The 21,632-nt window shown below is 40.6% G+C and overlaps 1 protein-coding gene across 2 annotated transcripts in view; it reads left to right on the top strand.

Annotated features, from left to right (window-relative positions):
* CRACD (capping protein inhibiting regulator of actin dynamics) overlaps positions 1 to 21,632 on the top strand; it is a 70,501-nt gene that overhangs the window by 19,843 nt on the left and 29,026 nt on the right. The window contains exons 2-4 of one of the 2 annotated variants that reach the window (XM_073341966.1): positions 6,292 to 6,427; positions 11,546 to 11,710; positions 18,032 to 18,100. In XM_073341966.1, the coding sequence (XP_073198067.1) occupies positions 6,308 to 6,427; positions 11,546 to 11,710; positions 18,032 to 18,100 (354 nt within the window). In that variant the 5' untranslated portion in view covers positions 6,292 to 6,307. The remainder of the gene's footprint in view (positions 1 to 6,291; positions 6,428 to 11,545; positions 11,711 to 18,031; positions 18,101 to 21,632) is intronic. The other variant, XM_073341965.1, reaches the window with a different exon arrangement.

Below are 21,632 nucleotides of genomic sequence, written 5' to 3'. Positions count from 1 at the left end.
TTTAGGGTTGTTCCCCCCCCCCCCCATCACTTATGTTTATTTTCTCTAAATGTGGGTACTGAACAGCTAAACTTTAAGTTTATTAGTGCTTCTGAAAATGATGCAATAAATAGCTCAGGGGCTCTCTGGACACGACTGAGGGGCAGACTTCTTAAGAGGGGTAATCACAACACAGACATTTGTCCTTTAACTGGTCCATTAATTTTGAGGGCTTAAGTGAGACCTAAAGGATGGACAGGTCTTGTGCTGGCCCTCTGGGGGGGAGTGAATTTCATCCCTTAATCCTGATTTCTCTTGCAACACACTTGAATTTCTAGTAATGGGCCTCTATCCAGAAAAGACTGCTTGCAAACACCCCAAATTATGATGTATACAAATAGGAAATTAGTATAAATCCATCAGTCCAATTTTCACTTGTAAGCTGTTAGAGAATTTGAATTCAGATTTCCTGAAGTGAAAGTCTAATACAGTAATTTACTGTTCTACATTACTCCATGGCCCTTTTCTACTTTTAGCGAACATAATGACAATAGACTTTTGTTGAAGACACTACTTTGTGTTAACTGGATTATTTTCTGTTTTCCCATCAGATCTCTAACAGAACTAGAAGCCTTGTTTCTGTAGATTTGTGTGGTGGTGACTTCCAGATCTAAGTCAAATGTAGCTAAATATTGCAGAAATCTCATTATAACATCTGATCCTACATTCTTTCCACCATTCAAGATGGCCAAAATCTTGCAAGATTTCTGCACTATTGAACCCAAACCTTGGAGTCAATTTGGACTCTAACATCAAAATCCTAGTTTAAACCTAATCCAGATTCAAGCACCACCCACTTGATCCATCTCTAGTTACACTATACCAAATATGTTTCACCTTATTTTAACTTTCACTTTGTTACCGCTATGTATTTTTTAAAAATAATTTTGTAAAGTATTAGACTAATTGGATGTTTTTAAATTCCATCCAGCTCTCTCAACAGTTGAGAGCTGAGAGTGGGCTATTTCAGCAACCATTAAGAATCTCTTCTTTTTACTTTCAAGTTTTTCTTTCTTGTGAAAATTATAAAATATAAGACCATAAGACATAGAAGCTGAAAAATGTGTTTTTAGTTTTATTAAAAACCTCAACATCCCTCTTAGTCACCAAAGGAAAATAATTGCATTGTATTTTCAGATATCTGAGGAGACAAGGAGTGTGTGGCAATGAAAACCCAAAAAAGAGAGAGAGTAAAAATGAACTTTGTTTTGATCAATAAATTGGTTAGTCTCTAAGGTGCCACAAGTACTCCTTTTCTTTTTGACTTTGAAAAGCTACCTACTGGAAGTAAAAATGAAACAGTATTCCATGCCACTACTGATCTTTGAAGAGAACTTGTTTTAAGAATTCCCTAAAAGTGCTTCGTATTTGACGACAGCACATCCGTAATTCAGTTAATCAAATCGGCTTTCTACAAATGAGTTAGCTCATGAGTCAATTATTTTCAGTACAAATAGGTTCTGAAGTGTCATCATCAACTCAGTATTACCAACTGAAGTGTTAATAAATTGCTGCTATGGCTCTCCCAAGTTTTCTGGAGGCGGTATTACGGAACAGGCTGATGCCTCTAAATGTGGTCAGGATTGTCCAGGCCACAGATTCCACTATAGAAGGCCATTCTGGCATGCCTTTTAGCTGAGGGGAAGGAGGGTTTTCTGAAATGTAATCTATAGAGGCATGTTGAGAGGAGGGTTTAGGTTGTTGTTTTTTGTACAATGACCGTTGAGCAAATCTTCACAGACAAGAATAATAGTGGTAGTGAATGAAACACAATTATACCTCTTATACCACATCTTAAAAATATCTAGTCTTTCTGAAGAAAGAACATGATAGGAAAACAAAATGAAAGAGGAACTTTTATAATATGATCTATTGAACATGCAGTTGGAAGGCTTTGAAAAGCACTGTGAGTTGAAAGTGAGTAAAACCTAGGCCCTTTCTGTACAGTTCAAACAACCTTAGACACAGTTTACTTTCATTTATGGAAAACCAGGTTATACTAATGTATATAGTTGTTCTACCCAAGTAGAAATTTAGACCAGGACACAGTTTTTTAACCTGATTATACCATGGTTGGTCCTGGGGCCAGACAAACTGTATTTAAACCATGCTTAGACTGCAGTTCAGACATGAAAAGTGGCTCTATAGAAATGGCGTTTAGGGGTTCCATGTTGTATTGTGTTCCAGTAATTTGGAGCTTGTTCACCCTACAAATTAAAAAAATATAATAAAATCTAAGCATCAGCCCTTCAAATTCAATCTGCACTCTGAGAATCAAATTGGGCTCTTCCCTTCTCATGTGTCCTCATCTGTAATTGATGATTTTGCAGGCTCCCAAAAAAGATCAGTGCAAACCATTGTCTTCAAGTATAGCCCTAAATTAAACTTGTACAAATGTATGGAAAGCTGATGGTTTTGCACAGCTGTAACTGAGAGATCAACATTGCTTAATTGTTATCTGACTCGCAGCTAAAGCAAGGTACATATACAAATCCTGATTCTGAAAACACCCTTTTAGTGCTTGAAATGTTACCATTATCTTTTAATTTGCTGTGTGAATATCCTTAAGATTAACAGGGATGGATTGGGGATAAACATGACCTGCTTTAATTAAAAATGTGGAATCTAAAACTTTTCTCTGGGGAGAGAATGCTGATGAAAAAGAAAATGGAGGAGATACGGTAGGTGGCTGAGAAACAAAGTCAATGGTCACTGAATGATGCTGATATTAGAAAAACGTGGGTGGGGGTGTATTAAAGCACAGTATATGGTCTGGATGTGTCCTTCATCCAGCGCTCATCTCAATTGACAAGGGTAAATACTAAATGAAAGTGCCCATTAGCCCTGCTTTGAGCAATGCTGTCCATGTTACCCTTAGCTGCTTCACATTAGATTTGTGAAAAGGATGGTGGTTTCTGTTTGTCATGTTTCATGTGCACAGTTTCTTCAGTTATGGATTGTGTGAGCCCATAAACTGCCTCCCCGTGTTTTCAGTTCAAACAAGTCTAAATTAGTCATAGGGGAAATTCAGTCAACACTACCAAATTTCTCTGGGTTTCATATCAAAACCATCTAGTATCATGTGGCTTCAGAAGTTGGCCCAACTGGGTCCAGACTTTTTCTACAGCAGAGGTTCTCAAATTATGGTCCATGGACCACTTGGTGGTGGTCTGCAGAAAGACACCAGGTGCTAGCTTGCTGAGGCTCTCTCTAGGGAAGTGTGGTTCTGCAGCACTCTCTTGTTCCTTGATGCAATATCAGACATTCAAAGAAGGGTTGGATTTGTTTGTTTGTTTGTTTTTAAATGTAATAGATTTTCTGCTACAGATTTGTAAACTGAGATGCATGTACCTTTATTAGGTAAACAGGTAAAGGCCATGGAATTTTTTTATCTAATACGTGCATAGCGTAAATGAACTGTTGTATTTGTTTTCTGGGTGAAAGTGTTATGAAATATTGAACTGCTCTACATTCGATTGATTATTTCAAATGCAATGTGCTGTTCAAAAATTCATTTTTCATAAAAATATGAGTTGCTTCAGTTTTGATTTGTCTACATGGGGGGAAACAGTTTAATGAGTTGGGCTTCCCCACTGCCCCAAAAAGCTTTATTAATGATTTATTGGGTTTTAAAATAATCTGTATATATATATTTTTAAAACCCTTTGCATTTTGCCTGTAAGAAATTTTAATATGACAACTGATATGAACAGAAAATAGTGATAGTTGGTTATTAGTAAATCTTTATTTTAGTTTTTAAAATATAAGGATTGTGCCCATGGAGTTAAGCAATGATATTGGGCTACATTAAATACATTCCCAGCAAACTTTCTCAGAAGCTGAATATGACTTTTTTGAAAACTTAAAAACCATTACAAAGCATTGCGGGTGGAGGAGTTGGTGGGAACAGCTCATTTAATATTTTATATTATATAATGTAAAGGGTTTTTTATTTGTGTTTTACTCTAGAAACACCAGGACTGTCAATCCTGGTCTTCGCTGGTTTTCTTGGAAGACTTGTTGAAGTTTTCAGAATATGCATATTTTTTGCCTTTACACCTTAATTCGAAGGAACAGGATGGTTGGATATTTTAACAAAAACATCTTTTCTTCAAAATGTCAATTCCTTTTTGAAGTTTTAAACTTTAAAAGTTTTGAAGTTTTAAGGCTATTTTTCCACGCTTGCCTCTTGTGATATCTTAATTTTACTAGTTCTCCACTTGCCATAAAATATTCCAAGCTAGTCATGGTATGAATTTCTAATGTTAAAAAAACTTCTTTAAAAAGTCATGTTTTCTTTATGCATTGTAAAGAAGCAAATAAGGACACTTTTTTTTTGTTAATCACCTTTCTTGTGGATTGAGGAGACATGGAATTAACTTGTTAGCAACATGATGTTCCCTTGGATACCATCTCTGTGTAAATCCACATGTTTCTGTGGTATTTAGCAGTGACATAAGAGAGTTTTCCAGTATGTGTTACTAATCCAAGTGGCGTGGCATTGTATAGAAGCTGCTACTCTCTAGTACAAGCATTTGGTGACTTAACTAGTGATTGTATCATCTTTTGTATCAAAGCAATCCTACATTGGTGCTCATATGTAAGAGGCTTCTGGCCATTCAGACAATTGACTTCAGCAATGCAGTTCTTTAGAAGTAGGCAAGTAGAATACATTGACGTCCTCTCTCTGCGTTACAGTAAGTGATGTCTTTATGTGAGGCTAATTTTTCTCATTGTATACAATTCTAGTTGCCAAGTTAGTACATGAAGGCAGACTTTTTAAATATGCTGTTTGGTATACCACAGCCACAGAGCAGTCAGAGGGAAATAAGAAATTGGCATAATCTTCTCTATCACAGTTCACATCCATCATCATCATCATCAAACTTAGTGTGTACCCTTATAGCAATATTCACATTCCAGGTTTTTCATGAACATTAATTTAACTTCTCAACATTCCTGTATTATCCCAAGTTTACAGATGGAAAAAACGGAAGTATAGAGGCTAAGTGATTTTCCCGAGATCACAGAAGCAATCCTCATCAGAGCCAGGATTAGAATTAAGAACCACCGAATTTCTAGTTCCCTGTTGAAATCACTAGACCTCTCCCTCTTCATTGTGTAACAATCCACCTTGCTCCTCCCTTTCTGGATCCTGCCTTGAGATAGAATTTGGAGTTTGCAATGTCCATGAAATCTTATTTTCACAAGTGGTCAGTGAGATTGCTCAGTCACATGAATGATCCAGCCAGAGGTGGGGACAAATTGGCAACTTTGCATGAAGATTGGCTTTGGTTATGCTATGGGTGGGTTTACTTCCCTTGAATTTTGCTTCAAGTTTCTGGTTCAGGCAAATGAAAAACTCAAACTAAAACTCAATTGATACCACCATGGTTCACCTAGTTTTGCATTTAACCCCACCTGCCAACCCTTGCCCAAAAAACAAAACAAGCAAACAAAACCCCTACAGCTTTTGTGTGGTTATATGTGAAATTATAAATTAATACTATGCCCACACTTCCTTGGGAGGCCTGGAAACTTTTTGATACATGTAACAAAACCAGGTGAGTTTCATAAGGTTAGAGTTTTTATTATGAGCATGAGGCCTGTCTCCAATTTCAACAGGTCTCTTCGGAAACAAAAGACACCTGTAGACAAAAAATCTATCTCATGGACCACCCCATTTCAGACTAGGGCAGGAAGAATGTTCTTTTCAAGTATGAATTATTTTTCCTTTCAATCAAAACTGCTTGTGCTTTACAAAATATTACTAATCACTTCTGATAAAGTTAATTTCTTTCTTTTAGGGTCAGTGTGTACACATGAGGAAAAAACTTCCCAGTTTTATTTCTTGGTCTTTTCTTCTTGACCAAATTGTTCATGTGACAATGTTCAATACCCAAAGAAATATCATTAAGTAGCATTTAATATATAAAATAGAATGTGTGCATTTAAAAAATAAAATAAAATAAAATAAAATCCTACCAAAACAACCACTCTGCTCTGCACACAGTTCTCCCTCTGGGCAGTGGATGAGAGCGAATGAACCACATGTGACAGATGTCAGACAGGTTGCTTAATGCACTACTGCAGGCCACTCAGATACTACAGTGATGAGGATAGTATAAATTCTAGGTAGAATAAAGCAGAGACAAGGATATAGGTCAGGGGAGTTACTGTAAGAATGAACTGCAGAAATCATTTGGGGTATCTTTATAAAATTAAGTACTGTGTATATGAATTGCATTTCAGGTCCTCCGACTATACTATGGGCACTCGAGCCTTTTCCCATGACAGTATTTTTATACCTGATGGGCAAGCAGAGAGTGAGCAGGCAGTCCAAGCAATGTCACAGGACAAAATCCTAGGCAAAGTCAAAACCCTTCAGGTAAGAAGGAACAAGCATGTGACTATGCAGGTGTAAATGTTAAAAACAAAATGTTTTTTTCATCATGTGCCATAGCATGCTAAGCATGTAAGAAGACCAGTCACTTCCCTGAAGAACTTAGGGGCAGATCCTCAGCTGGTGTAAATTGGCATCGCTGCAGTGGAGCTATGATAATTTACACCAGCCGTGGATCTGCCTTTACAACCTATGGCCCCAATCCTGTAAGTAAATATGTGCGCCCTGCAGCCATGTGGTGTTCCATTAAAGTGTACGGGGGGAGGGGACTTCATATGGATGTATATGTTGACCCCCTTGGATCAGCCTGCGTGGTCGGGGCCTAAGTAAACAACAGAGGAGAATAATGGAATACAAGACAAAGATTTCCTTTGTGTTTTTTCTTGTCATTTAAATATTTTTTTCTCTTTTGCCCTCACATATTTCCCCATTAATTTTTGTTAGTCCTTGCCTTTTAGTCACTTAACTCATGTCCATTGGTTTCTTGATTACCAGTTTGTTTGTATGCTTTCCCATTGTTTTTCAAATGCATTAGACTTTTTGCATGATGTAGAAATAGTCAATCCCCAAAGGTCTTACTTTTCATTTGCCTTCCATTTTTGTCCTTGAAGTTCTAAATGCATACAAAACAAGGCTCTTGAGGAACCTTCCCACTGCTCTTTCCCCAGTCCACCTGCATTTCAGATACATTTAGTCTTCAAAATAAATTAATACATAAATGGCTTCCTTCTTAAATAAAACCATACCCTGCTGTTAAGAAATTACTTACCAGCCCTCCTTTCATGCCTGGCTTCCATGATTCCTGTCCCATTAATGCACTAATTAATTTTGTGCTCTGTAATATACTTGAAAGATTTGCTCCATATTCCTAATTGGACTTTGGAAGAGCTGAAGAAGAGATACCTTTCAAAAATTCATCTGTTTTTACAGTGGGCACAGGACATGTTGGGGCAGGACTTTGAGAGCTTGTCAGTGTTGTGTAACTGCCCACTCACAGGGGTTGAATTGGAGGGTGGGGGGAAATTAATTGTATTCCTCTAAACTCTGCTCACAAACCAAACTGTGCCCACTTGAGATGCCAAAATGAGATACCAGACAGGATAATAGCTGGAAAGTTCTTCATGGTCAAGTAACTGGCTTCTTTTGCAAAAAGAAAAGGAGTACTTGTGGCACCTTAGAGACTAACCAATTTATTCAGTTTATTTATTTAACCTTAGTCTCTAAGGTGCCACAAGTACTCCTTTTCTTTTTGCGAATACAGACTAACATGGCTGCTACTCTGAAACCTGGCTTCTTTTGGACTTCTTTCATGTTTCAAGGAATTGGTAGGTGTGCTTCTTAGAAGCAAGCATTAACAATTCCCATTAATAGTGGGTATAGTTTTTCTTCACTGGCTTTCATCAGCCAGGAGAGGCATGGATCTCTTAATGTTAATTCAAAATACATTGTTGCATTGAGAAGAGAATAGTCTTCAAAAGCAATGCATGAGGATACTTACAAATGGCAGGTAGCTTTTAGAATTAGGTAGCCAGAAAACATAGAGATACAGGAAATTTGGAATCATTCTAAACATGTCTCAGGGGACTATTATATATGCAGTCTTTCAGATTCTGCCCTTGGTTCAACAGGAAAATATTATAAACTAGTAAAGGGAACATAATATTTTCCTTGTCTGCATCTCACTTTCAGATGACAAAGTAATAATGAGCTGTTTGGGATTTTGACATTTAGCGGTCAACATCAGCTCTTGGAGATTAAAACGTTGAAAAAAAATTGGCCAGTGGAAAGTTATTAATAGAGTTTATTCAATTAAAATAAATGTATTTAAAAATGCTAAGAGTAACTACAGAAAAGAGTGTTCTGTTCCCTGAGGAAGCCAGCTACATGCAGAAATGTGGGCATTTGTAGACTTTCAGCCTTCAAACTAATTTTTGTAAGTCTGAGTGAATAAATCTTTAATCTTGGGAGTAATTTTGAAAACTGCATATGTGCCACAAAGTACAAATGTTCTACCTCCTGGGAATATCAATAAAATAATAAAAAAAACTCATACATATGGAGAGGCATTTTTACAGCCCATTTCTCAAACATTCCAGATTACAATAAAATTCTTTAATCTGAACAAATAAAATAGAGCTTTTCTTTTATTGCACATACCATTCTCTACAATAGCTCTATTCATAGGCATCCTCCAGTGTTCACTGCACAGTTTGTACATGTGAAATGTCATAATATGTGTAGAAAAAGGCACCCCATCCATCCCTCTATTCCTCAGCACTGTAATTAGTATATAGTCAGGCACATTTTATAAGCAATAGATCAGTGGTTCTCAAATTTTTGTACTGGTGACCCCTTTCACATAGTAAGCCTCTGAGTGCGACCCCCCTTCGTAAATTAAAAACACTTTTTTATATATTTAACACCATTATAAATGTTGGGTTTTGGAGTAACAGCCGTGTTAGTCTGTATTCGCAAAAAGAAAAGGAGTACTTGTGGCACCTTAGAGACTAACCAATTTATTTGAGCATAAGCTTTCGTGAGCTACAGCATCCGATGAAGTGAGCTGTCGCTCACAAAAGCTTATGCTCAAATAAACTGGTTAGTCTCTAAGGTGCCACAAATCCTCCTTTTCTTTTTATTATAAATGTTGGTTGCAAAGCAGGGTTTGGGGTGGAGGCTGACACCTTGCAACCCCCCGATGTAATAACCTCATGCCCCCCAGTTTGAGAACCCCTGCAATAGATCCAGAGAGACAGCAGGCACATTTTCTCACCGCGAGCCAGATTCTGATACCCTTACTCACATTGAATACCTCACTCTGAGAGTCGTACCACTGCCTCCAGTGGGGCTACTCAGAGCAAGACCACTATCTGTTGTAAGGGTATTGGAGTCTGGCCCTAAATTAAGGGTTCATTTTTAATTTAAGAAAGAAATTACTAAATGAAAATTTAGGTTCTGTGGGTCCTAGATTCACCTAGATCTGAATCTAGGTCCCGATTCAGTTTCCACTATAATCAACGAGAGCTGAGGGCACTCAGCAGTTTACTGGATGATACCTTCCCAGGGCCATTGTTTTGCTCTGCATGTGGAATTGCTGTTTATTTCAGTGCGGGTGTTATAAATCCAAGGTAGAATGCAGACCTAGAGAAGGTAAAGTCTGAAAAGACTGGCACCAACTGACTCCTCTTAAAAGGAGTTTTCTATTGACTTCAGTGGGACCAAATTTCCTTCTGGGTATCTAAGCAGGTGTGACTTTCTGCCATTAACTTGGTCCATTTAATCACACAAGTTATGTTTGATCATCCACTATCAGGATGCAGATGGGCAGCAGCAATACCCGTGCATACCTGAGTGAGTTGGTGGAGGAACATCAATCCTAGTTCATCAACCTAGTGATAGAGAAATTCTCTCTTTCTACACTCCCTCCCCCCCACCAACTGGTTTTGCGCTATGGGACATTAATGGCTTCAGTTAATCTGACTAAGATTTAGACACGAAATGCAAACTTCTGGATAGTTATGTGAATTGAGATTGACCTTTGTGGTTTACCACTCCTATTAAAAACTGTGTTTCCGTGCCAAGTTCTCACCTAAACCATGCTATTGATTCAGAGCTGAAGTCATATTTTTACTTTACATAATTGCTACTGTAATCTACATTGTGTCTTTCTTAAATTCAGAGGGGTAAATTCACGGCAGACGTCTGTGCTTGTAATTGACATTCACAGGAAGGGAAGTTACTCACTTGAATCCCTGCTATGAGCATTAACTTGTGGAGATTTTCACAGTGATAGGAGATCCTCTTTGGAGAATTTCCTGTCCTTGAAAGAGAGTAAGAAAATTACCACACGGTCTTATCTCTTTTAACTGGGTGTGGTTCTTGTAAATATTCAGAAAGAAAATCAAATACTAAAGCATCCTCTTTCCTATTCATTACTTCTTCTAAATCTCATGCTAAAATATGTTCTCTTTCAAACATTTGATTCTTTTAGGCATACATAACAGAAATTAATTTCTGTACATTAAAGGAGGATCTTATTCTGTGATCTCTGTGTAAGCCCAAAGTCATTACTGCCGAAAAGCACCAGTCAGAGGCTCTGTCTCTAGACAGCCATAAAATGCTCCTTGTTTTGTTAACTTTATCCTTGGTGCAATTCAATCTTACTTTATTTATAGGTCTTTCAGAGAGAAGGTTTTAAATCATCTCTGGAAAAGAAACAGGATTAAATGAAAATAAAAAGGGAAATAGAAAAGTAAAAGTTGAATGATGGAAAAGCTACAAAACTCACATTTTCTGTTGACCTATGTGTTACAGTTCTCCTTATGACATTAGTCTCTGCAGAGCCTCAGTGTGGGATTTCTGTGCTCTCTTGTACACGAATAGCCTTGTGGCATGGCAGAAGGGGATCTGCAGTGGGAATACATCTGGTCAAGATTTGCAGAAGTGACTAATGACTTTGGTAATTGAATTTTTGGGAACTCAACCTGAGATACCTTAAAGGGGCCTGATTTTCAGAGGGTAGATGCTCTGCATTCTCTGAAAATCAGGTTCCTTTAATATGCAGTATTGCCGATCCTCAAACATTTAAAAATCATGTCTGGTCCCTCAAATTGTGAGATTTTTTTTAAAAAAAATAATAAATGTAGGGTTCTTTTTATGGCCTTCTGGATTGAGACCTTGGAGGATGCACGTGGGTCATGAATTCAAGATTTTCTCTGCAACCATGAAGCCTAGAAATATACCTTTTTGTTTTTGTTTTAATGAAAGCTTGATTTTGGTGTGTCCACATGACTCCAGAAAACACCAATATTATGAAAGTCATAATAAAACAGCGAATAATAATAATAATAATAATAATAAAACAAAGAGTCTTTGTTAACTCTTGATTGAGGAGGACAATAGTTGCTACTGATAATTATGCTTCCTTTTCTCTGCCTTGTTGCGGCTGTTGAATCTGGAGTTGGTTTGCCTTTTAGCCCTGGTAATCGGTCTGCGTATTTCAAATTGTTTGCAGAGTATGCAGATTCCATGGGGAGAGAGGGCATGTGCAGTAGAGTCAACTTATTTCATTTGTGACATAAATACATTTTTCTTGTTTTTCAGCAACAGTTGTCCAAGACTATTAAATTTGGACAACTACCACAAATGACCATTTCTGAGAGGACAATGGAGGAGGCAAATGCTAGTTTAGAAGAGGACTTATTACTCAGTAGCCCAATGGAGATTGAGACTCAACAGGACACAGTGCTCTCGGACAGTGATAACAAAGTAAGCATTTTAAATGGACATATTCACTACATCACACTATCATTGAAAGCATAGAACTCATTGGGGCATAGACGCAATGTCCAGTAAGCCAGGGCAGAAGGCTTTTGATGTGCGGACACACACATTTAGTAGGACTTTTCAAATTCTGCACCCTAGACTAATGATAAGTATATGCACTGGGGGGTGATGTACTTGGTGTCCTGGGAGGGAGGCCATGATATTAACTATTCTAAAGGCCCACAGTTAACATCCCACAGAGCAGGTGGCAAACATAGCCTCTCTCTAAAGGTCAGGAAAAGGCTGGTGAGAGAAAGAGAACACTGGATTTCCCAGAGTGGGAAGTTGAGCACAGGTGATGCATAGCAGCCTACAGGGGAAATCCTGTGTGAGAGGGATTGGCGCCAAAGCCAATTTGCCTGTGGGCCAGTTACAGGACAAATGTCTGTGCTGTGATCAACTCTCTTCAGAAGTCTGCCCCTCACAGATTGGAGTGAGAGCCGGGGTAACCTCCTCTGATGATAGCAGTGTCTACACTGACATGACACAGTGGCACTACTGCACCATTTTAAGTGGAGAAAAACCCAAAGCCAGTGGCAGACTGAAAATAGAACTGGCTGTCTAAAGCTCAAGCCACTGTACCTCCCAAGCCTCGGACATACCGGGTATATGGGGTAGTCTATGGGTACGTTAACACAGCAGCTTGGCATGTGCTTCCCAGTGCGGGCAGACTGACGCACGCTAGGGGCTTGTCTACGTTTAAAACCTTACTGCAGCATCATTGCAGCTTTGCCACTGTAGTGCTTCAGTGTAGACTCTGCCTACCTTGACAGGAGGGGTTCTCCTATCGGTATAGGCAGGTGGTCACCAGCTGGTAGGTCATGATCGACTGTTCAATCCTGGAGCCTCTGATAGTCGATCACGATCTCCGGCCGCTAAAAGTCCAGCAGCACAGCAGGGATAAGGCAGACTCCCTGCCTGACCTCCCCCTGCACCACTCCTGGAAGTGACCAGCATGTCCCTGCGACCCTTGAGGGGGCGTGTCTGCATGCGCTACTCCTGCCTGCAGGCACCGCCCCGTCAGCTCCCATTGGCCGGGAACGGGGAGCTGTGTGGGTGATGCCTGCAGGGAGGGGCAGTGCGCGGAGCCACGTTCTCATCCCCAGGGCCACAGGGACATGCTGGCCGCTTCTGGGAGTTGCATGGGCCCAGGCAGGCAGGGAACCAGGAGCCACCCAAGGTAAGCACTGCCCATCAGGAGCCCACACCCCAATGCCCTCCCTGAGCCCCCTCCTGGAGCCAGCACCCCAAACGCCCTCCCATACCCCAGCCCTGAGTCCCCTCCCCCACCCCACCCACTGCCCCAGCCCTGATTCCCCTCCCAGAGCCAGCACCCCATACCCCCTCCTGCACTCCAACCCTGCTCCAGCCCTAAGCCCCCTCCCAGAGCCTGCATCCCAAAACCCTCCTGCATTCCAAGCCCCCTCCCAGAGCTTGCACCCCAAAACCCTCCTGCAACCCAACCCTCTGCCTCATATCCCCTCCTGCACCCAAAAGCCTTCCCAGAGCTTGCACCCCTCTCCCACATCCCAACCCCCTGCCCCAGCCCAGCAAAAGTGAGTGAGGGTGGGGGAGAGAGAGCGATGGAGGGAGGGGGACGGAGTGAGTGGGGTGGGGCCTCAGGAAAGGGGTGGGGTAGATCCTGGGTTGCCCTTAAATTCAAAAAGTGATCTTGTGTGTAAAAAGGTTGGAGACCACTGGTATAGGTTAGTCCACCTCCCTGAGAACTGGTAGCTAGGTCCATGGCAGAATTCTTCCATCAACCTAGCACTGTCTACACAGGGATTTAGGTCAGCTTAAGGACAGTGCTTGGGGGTGTGGATTTTTCACACCCCAGAGCAACATAGCTATGCTGACTTAATATTCTAGTGTAGACCAGGCCTAGCTCTTCTGAGCTAGCACACTGAAAATAGCAGTGTGGACACAGGCAGTAGCTTGGGCTAGCCCAAGCTACCACCTGTGCTGCCAGCCACGCCGCTCCTTTTAGCATACTAGCTCAAGCAGACGCTATCTATGCTGGGAAGCAGGCTCCCAGCTACTGTGTAGACAGACCCTCTGGGCAGAAGGAAAGCATCTGTTCCCACCTGAGCATTTATCAGTTGTGTTTTTCTGTATATTTAAAACTGTAAACTCCTGGGAGCAGGGACATAATCTCCCTGTGTATTTGGAAGGTACTGTATCTATCCATCTTTAAGAAATGATCATGCTATTAATGGAGAAAATAGCAAATACTGCAGCCTTCCTTCACTACACAAATCCTCAACAAACAGTAGCACTTCCAGATGAGTTAGCACCTTTCTCTGTCAACTTGGAGCACACCGAGTGACATTTGGATCCCTTGCACAATGCCCTAGCAAAGGAGCTTTGTGCAGTGGGTGGTTGAGGAACATAAGAACGGGCCATACTGGGTCAGACCAAAGGTCCATCTAGCCCAGTATCCTGTCTAGCGACAGTGGTCAATGCCAGGTGTCCTGGAGGGAGTGAACCTAACAGGTAATGATCCAGTGATCTCTCTCCTGCCATCCATCTCCACCCTCTGACAAACGGAGGCTAGGGACACCATTCCTTACCCATCCTGGCTAATAGCCATTAATGAACTTAACCTCCATGAATTTATCCAGTTCTCTTTTAAACCCTGTTACAGTCCTAGCCTTCACAACCTCCTCAGGCAAGGAGTTCCACAGGTTGACTGTGCGCTGTGTGAAGAAGAACTTCCTTTAATTTGTTTTAAACCTGCTGCCCATTAATTTCACTTGGTGGCCCCTAGTTCTTATATTATGGGAACAAGTAAATAACCTTTCCTTATTCACTTTCTCCACACCACTCATGATTTTATATACCTCTATCATATCCCCCCTTAGTCTCCTCTTTTCCAAGATGCAAAGTCCTAGCCTCTTTAATCTCTTCTCATATGGGACCCATTCGAAACCCCTAATCATTTTAGTTGCCCTTTTCTGAACCTTTTCTAATGCCAGTATATCTTTTTTGAGATGAGGAGACCACATCTGTACACAGTATTCAAGATGTGGGGGTACCATGGATTTATATAAGGGCAATAAGATATTCTCCGTCTTATTCTCTATCCCTTTTTTAATGATTCCTAACATCCCATTTGCTTTTTTGACTGCCGCTGTACACTGAGTGGATGTCTTCAGAGAACTATCCACGATGACTCCAAGATCTTTCTCCTGATTAGTTGTAGCTAAATTAGCCCCTATCATATTGTATGTATAATTGGGGTTATTTTTTCCAACGTGCATTACTTTACATTTATCCACATTAAATTTCATTTGCCATTTTGTTGCCCAATCGCTTAGTTTTGTGAGATCTTTTTGAAGTTCTTCACAGTCTGCTTTGGTCTTAACTATCTTGAGCAGTTTAGTATCATCTGCAAACTTTGCCACCTCACTGTTTACCCCTTCTCCAGATAATTTTTGAATAAGTTGAATAGGACTGGTCCTAGGACTGACTCTTGGAGAACACCACTAGTTTCCCCTCTCCGTTCTGAAAATTTACCATTTATTCCTACCCTTTGTTCCCTGTCTTTTAACCAGTTCTCAATCCATGAAAGGATCTTCCCTCTTATCCCATGACAACTTAATTTACTTAAGAGCCTTTGGTGAGGGACCTTGTCAAAGGCTTTCTGGAAATCTAAGTACACTATGTCCACTGGATTCCCCCTTGTCCATGTGTTTGTTGACCCCTTCAAAGAATCATGGAATCTCTTCCCACTAATTCACAGAGGGATGTAGAGCCTCAATCTGTCCACAAAGCCTTCCTCCTCCCCACCCCCCAGCACTATTGTGGAGTTAAGCTCTGAACTCTGAAGTGTGTTCTGGAATCTCCTTAATTGATCTCTCAGATTCACAGCTCCCCTGTGCAGCAGAAATGTATTGTTTCCACTGTATTTGTATCCTCCAGGGCTGTACAGGAGGTAGGGTTTGTGTGTCTCTCAGTATTTTCCTATCTGACCCATGGGTTCCCTGCAAAAAGATTTGTCTATCCACCTCCCATCCTACATCCCTACCCTTGCAGTAGGATGTTTGAATAGAGCTTGAGGGCCAGATTGTGTTTTTAAGTCACAGCCCTTCCTGGAGGGAGGTTCAGAGGAATTATGTTGCAGCCTGAGGAGGAATTTGGGTTGTCTCAGCCAGAATTCTTCCCAAGGCTTCTCAGGGAGAGCATACCAGAGCTGCAGTGGTCACTCATTCGCTACCACTAGTTGGCTTGGTACCACCTCTCACTGGCTTTCAGGTGTTGCCATGCCCCTACGCGGAGCCATTTGGAGGAGAAGCCATACTACACTCCCCCAGATGTGCACATGCCCAGGGCCAGGCTCCACCATATTCTTTATCATTGGCTGATTTTCCTTTTCTCTTTCATTCTGCACTCCCTGTTCACCTTGAGTACAGTTACTGAATCATACAGAGCAAAATCTGCCTGTTAAAGGATTTCCAAAGAACTCACAACTTTTTATCTGTTTTTTGCTCTATTTAAACAAGCCCATCTACTCGCCTGAAGCTTTACAGCGTGTAATATAAAAATATTTTGGATTTTTCACATCTCGAGTGGTGTAGTTATGCCTACCTAATTTTCTAGTGTAGATCAAGCCTTTGTATCCTCTCTGTGCTTCCATTTGTACACAGGGAATAAGAAGGCATATGCATTTTATGCAGCACTTGGAAAGCTACAGATTAGAAGTGCTAAGTATTGTTGGTGTTGTATTTCTTATATTCCATGTGGTTTTTCATTATTATTATTTAGGTAAATTGGATTATTGGCTTCAGTTCTCAATTTGATTTGGCATGTGTTTGAAATGCTAATTTTGAGGCTATCTACTAATATCTGCTAATGAGTCATAAAAGGAGAATCACAGAGTGTACATAAAATAGGTCAGAACTGAAAAATGTGGGATTAAAAATCAAGCCCGTCATTTTATATCAAAGATGCAAATAGGCTATAATTCATATCACAGAAAGCTTCACAAGCTCCTAGCTAAAACGAGTCACTTAAATACGCTCTATAATGCATAAACATAAGAACAATTATAAAAAGAAAGACTGTTAAGTTAATGCCCATAAATGATACAGTAATACCAAATGTAGGGCCCCAGTACTTTCCCATGCACCCAGGGATTGCTTTTTAGGGGGCAGAACATAGGGGAGTGTTGCCTCCATGGCATGGTGTCCACGTCCCTCTTGGCCCCACTGAGGACCACTCCAGATCATGGAATTGGAGGGCACAAGGATGGGGATTGGGAAGGGGATGAAGGTCAAGTTTCATTGAATAATTTTCCCCACCAAATCCACAGGCCAAAGCAAAGCAAGTTTGTCTGTGAATAAGGCATTGGACTAGAATGTAGCAGACCTGGGTTTTGTTCCTGCCTTAGCTACTGACCTTGGGGAAAGTATTTTGCCTTGGTTTCCTCTTACCCTTTGTGTGTCTTGTCTAGTTAGATGGTAAACTCTTTGGGACAGGGACTGTCTCTTACCGCATGTGTGTGTACAGCACACAGCACAATCTTGGTTAGGGCCTCGAGGTGCTATACTAGTACAAATGGTTAATAATGAAGTTCCCTCAGTCTTCAGGAATTAATGTAGTTCTTCCTCCATGGTTTAGAATCCATTCCCATAAGATGGGTTCTGATGGCCCTGGACAGCACGACTCTTGCAGCATTAATGAACCCTTACGGATGGAACTAAAAGGTCAAAGGGGCCTCCCTGTGGATCCCATTTGGCTCCAGAGGAAAGGAGTTCACAGGAAGCACTGGGTTGAAATGCAGTATTTCCACTCCTCTATGTAGATAATGTCTGCCTAAGAGAAGATAGGACTCTTAATTCCATTTTATTCTGGTCTATGCTTCAGTCAAGTTAATACATTGATTCTTAATATGACAATATATCAAAACTGCTAGAAATCATGATAGGTTGCATTTTGCTTTGGTGTTAAATCTAATTATCTAGTGCTAAAGAATAAGAGTGAACTCTTATCATTTAGCCTGTGTAGCCTGTAGGGTCTCATTAGTTTGATATCTACAGACTCTTCCTTATAGGCAGCTATAAGATTATAAAAGTGTAGAAGAGAAAACTGTGTTAGACCAGGAAGCAGAACTGTGCATCCGTCAGACCTATGGTGCTAGTGGGGGTGGAGGAAAAGTCCTAACCGGCCTTTTCACTCTCACTTTGTGATTTCACTAGTTCTTTTAATCATATTTATTAAATCCTTTACATTCTAATATCTAGCTGTGCTAATCTTATTTTCCAGTTAAGTGACACTCCGGATTCATTAAGCCCTATGAGCGTGCCTGGGACAGGACATGAATCGGAGAAGAAGGTAATAAGACATGAATAGTTAATTGAATATGTATCAAATTCTTTTCTATTTTAATTACTTTTTCCTCCTTTGTTTTAATTTATTTTTTAGTAAACCGCCAGTTATTTTACTGCAGTATTCAGTTTCATTGTCCCAAATTCATCCAAACCTGCAGTGAGGCTGTACAATTCTGAGGTACTGGATTTGAGGAGACACTGGTAAATGAGTAGTGACTGAAGTTGGGAAGTCTGTTACTATGGTAATAGATGACTACAGAAAACTGAACATAGCTCTATCTCATCTGCTCGTCAAACATTCAAATTATTGCAGAACCATCATTTTCATAAGTACTTTTACTACTTTATTATGCCTAGATGTAATTTAATAAGGCTATGCAAAATATTTCAAGATCTTTAAACAACTGGCTCTCTGATAAACCTGGGTTTAACCTTTGTGGTTTTCAGAGCTGTCTTGAAAAAAAGATACTAATTTTTCCTCTGTAGAAGACTTTTCCTCCCTTTCTGAGTTCACACCAATTGCAAATCTAACAGTGGTAGCTAAATGGACCATATGGAGACACTTTTGATTTTTGTCACCTCTTAAAGGTTACTTTCTTGTGTACTCACTTGTAATTTCCCCAAGATAACAGCATCTGCTGTTGCGAGACCTACAGTGGATACAGTAAGATTCAAGTGCTTCAGCCAAGCATTGTAAGGTTTTTTCTTTTTGTAGGGTGCAGCGTGTTTTCAGTATGGCTGGAAAAAGTCCCAGTCCTGCAAACAGTTAGTTATATGTACAACCTTATTCATGAAAATAATCCTGTTGTGTTTAATGGCAGCTGCCTACATGAGTGAAATTACACTCATGCATAAGTATTTGCAGTATCTGGGCCGAAATATTTGCAGTCCAAAAGACATGGGCTCTGATTTGATTCTCTGATTTCAACAGGAGACTTTCACATGCAATGAGAAATGTTACTTGTCACTTTATGCTTAGAACTCAACACCTATTTTGAGGAATGTATACTTTAGTGTTGCCTTATACCAATTAAATATAGTTTTGGAAACTCAAGTAGTAGTAAGTCCAACCCAACTGATTCAGGCCTAAAGGCTGAACATAACTAAAATACCTGAAATACAACACGCCCTATGTTAGCAAACCTGAGATTTAAAAAAATAATAAATGTTAGGTTCTTGTTATTTCTCTGCTGATTTCTCAGCTTCTAGTGTGCCCTCATGTAATATTTTCAAGCTTTTCACCACAACCATGAAATCTAGAAACTTAATTTTGTTTTAAATAAAAGCTGAGAGTCTCTCATAAGCACTTGCCTCCAGGTTGGGCGTAAAGAAAAACATCAAAATATTGTGAAAGTCATGATAAAATCATGAGAGCTGGCAACACTAAAAAATGTGACCCGGCTGAAACTTTAGCTGCTAATCTGTCTTCAGAACTGATTCATTGGCATTTATAAAAATTTGTAATGTTAGTTATGCCCCAGTTGGGGTATCCAATTAGTATGAATGAAAATTATTTCCTTAGTCATTGAGTGTTTCTTTAAAACAAAATACCAAGTTCTTTCTTGAAAGTTGTTAATAAATGAACACATCTGAAGATAAACCTTTTTTTTTTTTAACTGCTTAAAACTGACCAGCTGTCCTCGTTTGGTTCAGTGTGTGTGATCCAGGAACCTCTTGGTGCCAATTGGTGGAGGGCACAGGGAATGCATAGGATTTTACAGGGATCCCTGGGTCAGACATGTCCATATCAAATTAACCAATGGGTGGTATGTAAGGTCTCTATCAAGAGCCAGTAGCCCAGTGATCATTATAATCATTCTGAAATGCTATGTACGATAATATTTAAGAAGTTATGTATCCACACTGGAAATTCTTCTTTGAGTGCTGGTCCCTGTGTGTATTCCACTGTGGGTAGGCATGTGATCCATGAACCTGGAGCTGGAGTGTTTTGAAAGCAGTGTCCATTGGTCTACACATGCGTCCTGTCTCACCTCATGCCTCTGACTGAGGAGATAAAGGTTGGAGTGGACCAACCATTCCCCAGTTCCTTCTCACCACTGCATGATCTTGGTCCAGTGTCCAAAACTCCAGTGTCCAAAGCTTTGGTTTTATTCCTTTATCTGTGAACATATATATAGATATCTGTAAATTGGTTTTAGAAGTTTTTACAGTTTCAAGTTTTATCTGATAGTTTTTAATGTTTTATAGTTAGCCTCCCTGACCTGGGGAGCCCCCTTCCCCCTCTATTACCCTGCTTTGGGTATTGGACTATGCCCAGGACTTGGGGCTTCAAAATCTGTGCTTCCTGCCCAGGCTCCTTCTCCATCAGTGATGAGTACCAATGCTGTCTGTACTGCCTTGAGGAAGCCCACTTTGTAGCAAGGTGCACTATCTGTAGTTCATTCCTCAGTTGCACCTGGAAAGGGCGGGAACTTTGCCTTAGGAAGCACCTAATGGAAAAGACCTTAAGGCCACTGTCAGACTCAGGCCAGGGGACCCACCCTGTACAGCCAGACTCTGCAAGGAGTGCGCTTCCTGCCACAATGTTCAACTCAAGAGTGAGGAAGTCCACACCCACAGATTCCTCAGCAGGGTTTTTGGTGGAAGAGCAGGGAGCCTGCCTAAATCAAGCAAGTCTCATTAGAGATTCCAGGGAGGGTGGCACTGAAGCAGAGGGGAACTGGTGGCTGAATAAGTGCAAAGGTTCAAGGAGGATTTAAAGCAGGGGTGGGCAAACTAGAGGCTGCGTCCAGCCCATCAGACCTTTTAATCTGGCCCTTGAGCTCCATTGCCCCACTCCAGCCAGGAATCAGGGTCGGGGGTTTGTCCCACTGCTCCCGCCTGGCACTCCCGTGTGTTCGTGACTGCCGTGAGGGCACACATGTTATCCAGCTGCACAAACCAGACATGCCTCATGTGCCATCAGAGCCTGGAACGTGCAAGCCCACATGCCTGCTGCTTGTTGGCTTAGGTGACTCTGATGTTTTAGTAGTGTTAATTTTCCATTATTGATGAGAAAACAGAGTAGTTGGCCAGGGAGTGCTCAGTGGTGGTTTTCAAAGTTGTGGGGTGTTGGGACCTACATGGGAGGAGATTTCTGAGAGCAGGGGGCTGGTGAATCTCGATAAGTTCCAGTGACTGGAATCTGGTGCCCAACAAGTCAAGGCTAGAGAGAGAGGGCGTGGAAAGGGGGTAAATTGAGTTTAATTATTATAATACATTGTTATGATGTGGTGTATTTATAATAGTAGTTAAAGTTTTATATTTATTTCCACTAAAATGTATCTTTATTAAATAAAGTTTATTTGAGTATCTCTGAATTGTTAATTTCATGAGCATTCATGGCCCACCATACAATTTCCGTACCCAGATTTGGCCCTCAGGCCAAAAAGTTTGCCTACCCCTGATTTGAAGTCTGTGCTAGGGATGGTGCAGCAAAACCTCACAAAAAGCCACACAGCTCAGAATCTTTTTTTTTTTTTTATTAATTAAACCTCTCTGTCTAGTTTTCTTGAACCTGTTTAATATTCATTGTT

The sequence above is a fragment of the Lepidochelys kempii genome, chromosome 4 (genome assembly GCF_965140265.1).
Source record: "Lepidochelys kempii isolate rLepKem1 chromosome 4, rLepKem1.hap2, whole genome shotgun sequence".
NCBI lineage: Eukaryota > Metazoa > Chordata > Testudines > Cheloniidae > Lepidochelys > Lepidochelys kempii.
Note: the sequence above shows the minus strand (reverse complement) of the source record. Positions and strands in the feature narration are given on the sequence as shown.